Source organism: Hypomesus nipponensis, chromosome 3 (genome assembly GCF_054491055.1).
Source record: "Hypomesus nipponensis isolate SF chromosome 3, ASM5449105v1, whole genome shotgun sequence".
NCBI classification, from domain to species: domain Eukaryota; kingdom Metazoa; phylum Chordata; class Actinopteri; order Osmeriformes; family Osmeridae; genus Hypomesus; species Hypomesus nipponensis.
The window spans coordinates 3,189,313-3,197,882 of NC_140363.1; the positions used below are offsets into that span (position 1 = coordinate 3,189,313).

An 8,570-nucleotide genomic window follows, 5' to 3' on the forward strand; every position below is an offset into this window, starting at 1 on the left:
GTGTGACTGTATGGATGCTGCTGTGTGTTCACAGAGGGGATGGGGAAGGAGAAGATTGGGGAAAGGGAGTGATGTGATGGGAGACGGTTATTCCAATGATTAGGCTTTGAAGAGTGGAGAATAGTGAGACAGGGAAAGAGAGAGAGACAGAGAGAGAGAAAGAAAGAGAGAGAGAAAGCGAGGGGATGCCTGACAGTAAAGCCTGTGTGTGTTGGGAAGAGGGATGGTAGGGGAAGGCAGTGGGGAGGGGGGAGGTGTGTGTGGGTCGTGCGTAGGTGAGTGTTTCAGTGTTTGTGTGAGTAAGAAGATGTGTCAGTGTGTGCCCACGTTCCTGTTTTATAACAATAGTTTACAGGACTACGGTATGAGGAAAGAGAGTGGTGAGAGGGTGACAAAGAGAAAGAGAAGGTGATGGATGTGGAGGATGTGGAGGTGGAGGAAGAGAAAGAGAAGGATTATGATTAGGATGATGACAATGAACACACACTCAGGGGTGGGTGTGTTAGTCCAGCTTGTTCTGGGCGGGGTGTCAGCTGGTTCTTGGTGTGTTAGTCCAGCTAGTTCTGGGTGTTTTAGTCCAGCTAGTTCTGGGTGTGTTAGTCCAGCTAGTTCTGGGTGGGGTGTCAGCTAGTTCTGGGTGGGGTGTCAGCTAGTTCTGGGTGGGGTTTGTTAGTGCTGGTGGTTTGCCAGCTGCCTATTCTCTGCCCTGAAAGTCTGAAAGAGGTAGGGATGGAGGAAGGTGAAAAGGAAGGCGGGATGAAGGGAGGGGTAAGGTATAACACGGTTAGGGGTAAACTAAGTAACAGAGGGATAAAAGGATGGAGAGTAGGAGAGAGGGAGAGAGGGCTAGAAGGATGGAAGGAGGGAGAGATAGGATTCCTATTGCACCCCATTCTTTCCCTTCAACGACTTCCAGAAATAGAGCAGGAAAACAAAACACAGGTAGAAAAATGTAGAAGAATGGTAGAAGAATGTTATATTACAATTATGGAGATTTCCTGTTTTAAGGCATTTGTCTGGTGTGGTATGTTCTACAGGTTGAGTGTGTAAAGCTGTGGTATACAGGGTCATATTCCCATATGTTGTTGAATTTGACAACACAGTCCACTTGGTACACGTCTCTGTAATTGGAAACCCACGTGTGGTTTGAGCAGTTGGTCCTTTAGGAGGTTTGTTGACATCCTTTTGGACATTCTCGTGCCTCTCTGTTTCTCTCTTACCTGTTTGTTTGTTTGTCTTTTCTGTGTTTCGCTGTCTCTTGCCTGTCTGCCTCTTGTCTTATCTATCTGCCTGTTTATATGTCCTGTTTATATGTCCACCTCTCGTGTCTGATGGTCTCTATTTATTGTCTGTCTTCCTCTTGCCTCTTTGTACGTCTGTATTCTGTCTGTCTGCCTTTCCTGCCACTCATGTGTCTGTCTAAACCCAACAGCCAGATTTCCAAGGCATAGTACACCCTGGTCTAAACTTCACTTGAACCCCAGTTTAAAGAGAAGAGACCAAGCAGCATAGGATTTTAGATTTATTGTGGGTCATGTGGGGCACCACAGATCAGATTAGAGGGAATTAGAATCCTTAAGGACCCCTACCACCATTGGTAGCAGTGCTGAATGTCAAGTCTGTTCCAATTCCATTCATTCAGAATTAAATCTACAATATGATTTCTATGATCCAAGTTAAGCGAAATGTTTGGAATGCCTCTGCTTAAGTTTGATGGAATTTTTTTGTTGTGCATCACTTTTTTTCCTTCCTTCTGATTTTTGCATTGTTCTAAATCAGACACCCTCCCTGAATAGACAAAAGTAAAAAGTTCACGTCTGCCTTCTGCGTCTAGTACAGCATGTTATGATCGGCACCCTGGAATAGATGTTGCAGTTTTATGTGTTGGTTGTATGTGCATTTGAGGCCTCTGTTGTAGTATATTCCATGTATATTAAGAGCTGGGTGTAATGTCTTACGGAGGCTGCTGGTAAGCTAAGTCCTGGGAATTGGGTCAATGCAGAGCAGTCCAGGAGCATAGAGGAGGTTAAGCTCAATGATTAGCCAGTAAGCCTAGACCAGAGAGCTGCAATCTCTTTCAAACACACACATCACTGCCACATGCAGACACACATGCATGTATACACACACAAATGGATCCACACACTTTTGCATGTACCCACACACGCACACACAACAGTGCACACAGATGTATAAACATACTAACAGATACATAGAGTCTACAAATGCATGTTCTGTTTCCACCCCCTCTCCCATCCCCATCCCCTCATTTTTTTTCTCTTTCTGTTACACTCTCTCTCTCTCTCTCTCTCTCTCGCTCTCTCGCTCCCTCGCTCGCTTTTTTCTCTCTCACTATTTCTTGCAGATGTACAGAATTGAAAATGGCCGAGCTCATGTGTGCACAGAGAGCGTCAGGATGTCATCTGCCTGACTGCTTTGGCATAACACCATACACACACTAATTTTCACACACACACTCACAAATTCAAACGCACACATACACACACTCTAGACTGCTTCAGCAGTTGATAACATCTGCCAGCACCTGAAAGCCAAGGGTATACTTGAAACTTTGTAGGTGTGTTATGGTGTGTGCGTGTGTTGCTTGTGCATGTGAGTGAATGTGTATGTGTGTACGTGCGTATTGCACATACACATGTGCAGGCAAACTGACACTGGTGTGATTGTCAATCTGTAAACCCATTTGAGTCTGACAGGCATCACCTCAAATCTCACTGTCATTACAGTTTTTCTCAATTGTTTACACACAAAAACTGGTACTTGAGACACAATGACCACAACATGTAACTCATGCACCAACCCCATGAACCAATTCTGCTAAACTACAAGCACAATTCCTGCTTTATAACCAAATTGCAGTTCTAAAACATACTTTTTTCAAAACACTACACACAATTCTCTGCATATGGCACAATTTTCATGAAGAAAATATTTTGTTTTCACAAGGAACACACTGCCATGCAAATACGCACACTGACTCATTGCTTGGACAAACACCTGTCACACAGTTTTACAATTAGCAATCAGAGCTTTAGCATAAAAGGGCAACAGGTGACCTCTTCTGTTTTTGAGCAATGGATGCCAACATTGGAAACAGAGGCAGTGGCAGAGCCAGAGGAGGGAGAGTAAGAGGAGGAGGACAGGAAGGACAAGGATGAGGAAGGCCAAGGACCGTAATCTCTGATGAGATCCGAGCCACTTTGGTTGACCATATGGTCACTTTGGTTGACCATGGTTGACCATATGGTCAACCATGGTCTAACAATGAGGGAGGCTGGGCAAAGAGTACAGCCAAATTTGAGCAGGTACACTGTAGCTTCCATCATCCGGACCTTCAGAAATGAGAATAGTAAAGAAATCTACTCTAACTACAAAATTGCAATAGGCCTACTGCATCAATACAGTACTCAATGTGTACAGTAGTACAGTATTGCCTGTGGACTGTTCTGTAGGACTAAAAATAAAGTATGTTCAAGTATTTGGGAAATGTATTCCTACTTTGTATTCCTACACAGTATTTACAGTATTTTACTTTGTATTTGTAACAGTATTTGTTTGGCAGAACTGAAAGATTACCCACACAAGGCAGTCGGGAACATCTTCTGTCTCCTGAACAGGAAACTGAAATCATGAACATGTTCCTAGAAAATAACGCCATAACATTACGGCAAATACAAAGAACATTAATAATAATGTAACTGTATGCACTATACAGTAAATTCTTCTGTTGTTTTGTATGTAGACCACTGTATGTGCAACTTTGTGTTGGTTGGGATGTACACTGTGTACATAGTTTTTCTGGGAAAAATGCGTAAAATATATTTGTTACCGTGTATTTTTGGGTTCTGAGTATAAAAAGAATATTCTCAAATATTTTACAACACACTTATGTATGTATTGTCTGTAGTAAGTGTAACACTGAACCAAAAAAATGGCTCACTATGATGAAGGAAGAAGAAATGTTTTCCATTCATCAGAGTGTTTTACATTGAGCACATCAGTGTTCAAATGGTTCTTATAAATGTCTATTCATATGATGGTTTGTGTTTGTCATTTGAAAACAAAATACAATTTTGAGATAAAATAACATTGTTTTGAATTTAAAGTTTAATTTAGCAGGAGAAGTGAGGGGTTTTGCCCATTGTGTGTTTTTTTGGATTTGTGTGTAGAGTTCTGAGACTATGAGGTATGCATTCAGAAAATGTGTGTAACCAATCGAGAAAAACTGTAAAACTCCTAGGGATGTTCAAAAACATCACTAAATACAACCCCAGACCCTCAACTACCATACATTACTCCTTTGAATTTTCATCGAACAAGCAGGATTCTAACCAGAAACCCAAACGGATGCCAACTGGCTGCCAATTGTTTTGGTCCATCAATGACAGAAACACTGGAATGAATCATTAGCTCTAAGCAGTTTCTTGAAGATGGTCAAAGGCTGCCAAGACATGAGTGGAGTGGAGTGGAGAGGAGGGGATAGGAGGGGAGGGGGGACAATCCAGAAGAGAGGAGTTTCCTCTGTGCCAAAGCTATTTCCTAATGGAGTTTGGCGGGGCTGGTACAGATGCATTTATACTGTTAATTCATTAAGGAGTAGCAGCTCGCCAATTCCAGGGATGAAGGAAGCGGAAAGAATGAGACGACTCCTTTTTGGGAGGATAGTCATCAACCTCTGTGCCCTAGTCAAGAACCAGTCGAGGCTGTAAAAGTTTGTCTGAGTCTATGAGTATGATTGAAATGAAGCAAAAAGGATTATAAAGGAAGTAAGGCTTTTCCAAAAGTATTTTGTGATGTGTGGTGTCCAGGGAGGAATGTATGGAATGCAGACAGACAGACAGACAGACAGACAGATTGACAGCATCCAACTGTGTTCACACAGTGCACATCAAACAGGAAGTCCATTGAGCATCAGTAAGGTGTCACTCTGCTGTGTCTCTCCATAAAGTTGCTGAACTGGCATCTTATTAAGGGTATTAGAGAGCCCTTTATAATGAGTTTAGTTCCAGATCTAATGAATAATACACAGACACACATGCTGCACACACACACACGTACACAAACACATTCACATGTTTACACATACACACGTGGATGTACACAATCACAAAGACATTAATAAACACACACATACAAACACTCACAAACAGAAACATACCTACACACACAGACACACACACTGCAGTGTAGGCAGGTTGGTCAGAGACATACATAAAGATGAGTTGCAGCAAAGCAACAAGTGAGCCTTTGTTTCCACCTCAGGTGGGAAGCAAGAGTTTGAATCCTCTCGGACAGTCTGGATGTCTGTCAGAACATGACAAACAGATGGACCAAACCTAATGGACCGTTCTCTCTCCCTCTCTCTTTTCCTCCTTCTGTCTTCTTCATTCCCCTTTCTCCTTCTGTCCAGGTGTAATTTTGTCTGCAGCCTGAAGGGGGCAGAATGCCAGAGCAGAGTAATGATTACCGCGTGGTGGTGTTTGGTGCGGGGGGAGTGGGGAAGAGCTCCTTAGTGCTGCGCTTTGTCAAGGGCACCTTTAGGGACACCTATATCCCCACCGTGGAGGACACCTACAGGCAGGTGATAAGCTGTGACAAGAGCGTGTGCACCCTTCAGATCACAGACACCACCGGGAGCCACCAGTTCCCTGCTATGCAGCGCCTGTCCATCTCCAAAGGCCATGCCTTCATCCTGGTCTACTCCATTACAAGCAAACAGTCACTGGAGGAACTCAAGCCCATCTACCAACAGGTGAGTGTGTGTGTGTGTTTGTGTGTGTATCAAAGTATTTGTGATTCCTGTCATTATAATTGTCTCTGATCTGTTCTAGTAAACTTAATTCTGCTCTATTCGACTCTACACTGTTTCTGATCTACTGTGTTTTACTCTACACCACTCGGTTTTTAATCGACCCTAATCTGTTGTACTATCCTCCATTTTACTCAGTTTTACTCTCCAGTGTTTTACTCAAGACTGTTTTACTCTACTCTTTTCTGTCCTGTGAAGGTACTGGCTATCAAGGGAAACGTGGAGGCCATTCCCATCATGCTGGTGGGCAACAAGAGTGATGAGACCCAGCGGGAGGTGGAGACCAAGGACGGGGAGGCGCAGGCCACTCAGTGGAAATGTGCCTTCATGGAGACCTCAGCCAAGACCAACCACAATGTCACTGAGCTCTTCCAGGAGCTCCTTAACCTGGATAAGAAGAGGAACATGAGCCTCAACATCGACGGCAAGCGCTCCGGGAAGCAGTCCCGCGCAGAGAGACTGAAGGGCAAGTGTAGTGTGATGTAGAGATGAGGAACAGAGAGGGGAGGAGAAACGGATGAAGAGACAGAAGAGGAAGGAGGAAGGGATGGGAAGGCGAGAGGCGAAAAAAGAAAGGTTGAAGATGGAGCTCTTCATAGCCAGCCCCTCTGATCTTATAACCAGGACCAAAGTCCTTTCAACATTCTAATTAACCCTAATGTTGTGGATGTAGTGAATATATAGCTATGAATTCAGTCACAAGACTGGAACCAACTCACATCCCTGCTAAATTCCATCCAACACCAGAACCCCAGCAACAGGAGTCCCGGACCCCACTGGTGAGGTGTGGTAGTGTTGTCCTTATGGACTCTACCCCAAAATTCACAAATAATATCTGATACCTATACACTGGAGCTGGATCAGGGTGCCCTTAGGCACTGGCCCCAGGTCAGTCTGGCTTTCTTCTACAAGTGTTAACGCTTAGGGTCTGGGACGGTCAGCTTTTTCACCTCTATTCCCCCGCCACCCCCCCACCCCACCCCCCCTCATGTAGGATAGAGGTAGATCTTAACTGTCCCCCAACTAACATTATTAAAACCTGGAGAATCTTTCAGCTGTCAACATGGTATACTGTTGACAGAACTGGGAAGCAGGTCTAGAACTGTTCTGGAGAATAAGAGGACTTTGAGGTTTTCAGTTTGACTGTATGGCTACTGGATGAATCCGTTGTGTCCTCAACAGAACCTTGTGGAGGATGGAACCTGGTTGAACATTCTGGTTTAAGGAATGCAAGAGTAATAAACGTTGTTATGAGAACGTTTATGGGAAAGATTATTAATCAGTTGAAAGTGGACTGGGATAATTCAGATAAGTAAATTGGTAATGTCAGTTTGCTTTGACCCTGTGTTATTTTTATTTATTTATTTTGTAGAATGGATTTCCTGTGGCCTTTTGTTTCTTTGTGAACTATTTTGGAAAGGTTTTAAAGCCTCTGAGAATTTGAATCCAACAAGTACAGAGACTATGAAGCTTTGGAGCAGAAGGTTTTCAGGGGTGACCAGAGCTAGACCTCTTGCTAATAAGTACTCCTGTTCCCATGCCTATCTGATCAAACTCTCATTGTACTGTACCTCACAAGGCTTAGAGAGGTATTGCCAGGGAATAGTGTATTAACGCACAGACACACACACAAGATGGTTTGGTGTTACACAACCACAGCCTCACAAAAATATCTGAATGCCCTCAGACCCACCAGAGAGACATGCCTACGATCCCTCATATTGCACTCTCTGAACAAAGTGAAAGAATATCTCTAGAGAGACTACAGCTGTTCTGGGAGATCCAAACTATAGGTAATCAGTCTAGGCTCTGGAATACAGAAGCACAACTAAATGTAAGGCATAGACGTATCTATATGTTTGTTATTGTTTTGTACCTTTTTCTTCTGTTGATCTAATCTCGTGGGATTCACATCTTATTTGACCAATGGTGGAGAAGGTTCCACTGTCCTTGAGTTTCAAATACAGTACCAGCAGAGGGCGCTAACCGCGGCACGTCATATGGCTGGGGGGGGGGGGGGGTGCAGGTAAACCTTGTGCTAGGACCGGCATTGCGTTCAAGGCACAATGAGGTTGTGGTAGAGTAACAGGGTATCGTAATGTGAGATCAGACGAGTGAAAACAGGTGTGTCTAGCTGTGTCTTTACTTACACACTCCCAGAATGCATAAGAGGAAAGGAAATTATTTCTTTGGTTTGTTTTTTCTCGACCTAAATAGGATCTTTTTCATATCATCAAGTACATGCCATTTCTGAACCCGAAAAGCACAACATTCATCCTTGTTAAACTCATAGTTAAGAAACCATGCTGTATTATGTTATTAATACTATTAATTTGAAGTCAATCAATCACAGCATCTTCATCTAGTGACAAAATGCAGGCTCTCACTGTTGGAGTCTTGGTGAAGAGAGTGTGTATGGAGTATGCTGTGTGTGAGTATGGAAGTGTACTGTGTGGGAATATGGATTATGTTGTGTGTGTCTGAGTCTGGAGTGTACTGTGTGTGTATGTAACTGTACTTTGTGTGAGTATGGAGTATGTTGTGCATGAGTAAAGAGTGTACTATTTCTATGAATGTACTGTGTGAGTATAGAGTATGCTGTTTGTGAGTATGAATTATGCTGTGTGTGAGTAAGGAGTGTACTGTGTGTAAGTATGGATTGTACTTTGTGTTAATATGGATGCCCCTGCCTCCCACTCTCTGTCTCATCCAGTTTGTCAGGGGAGGATTTTCTACATCT

General features: G+C 43.4%; 1 protein-coding gene across 1 annotated transcript; it reads left to right on the forward strand.

The window, feature by feature from the left end:
- Window positions 1-5,464: 5,464 nt before the first annotated feature.
- diras1b (DIRAS family, GTP-binding RAS-like 1b) lies at window positions 5,465-6,316 on the forward strand. Its single transcript, XM_084683255.1, has 2 exons — window positions 5,465-5,773; window positions 6,029-6,316. Exons 1-2 carry the CDS (start codon window positions 5,465-5,467, stop codon window positions 6,314-6,316), a joined length of 597 nt encoding a protein of 198 aa, XP_084539381.1.
- The last annotated feature ends 2,254 nt before the right edge of the window (window positions 6,317-8,570 follow it).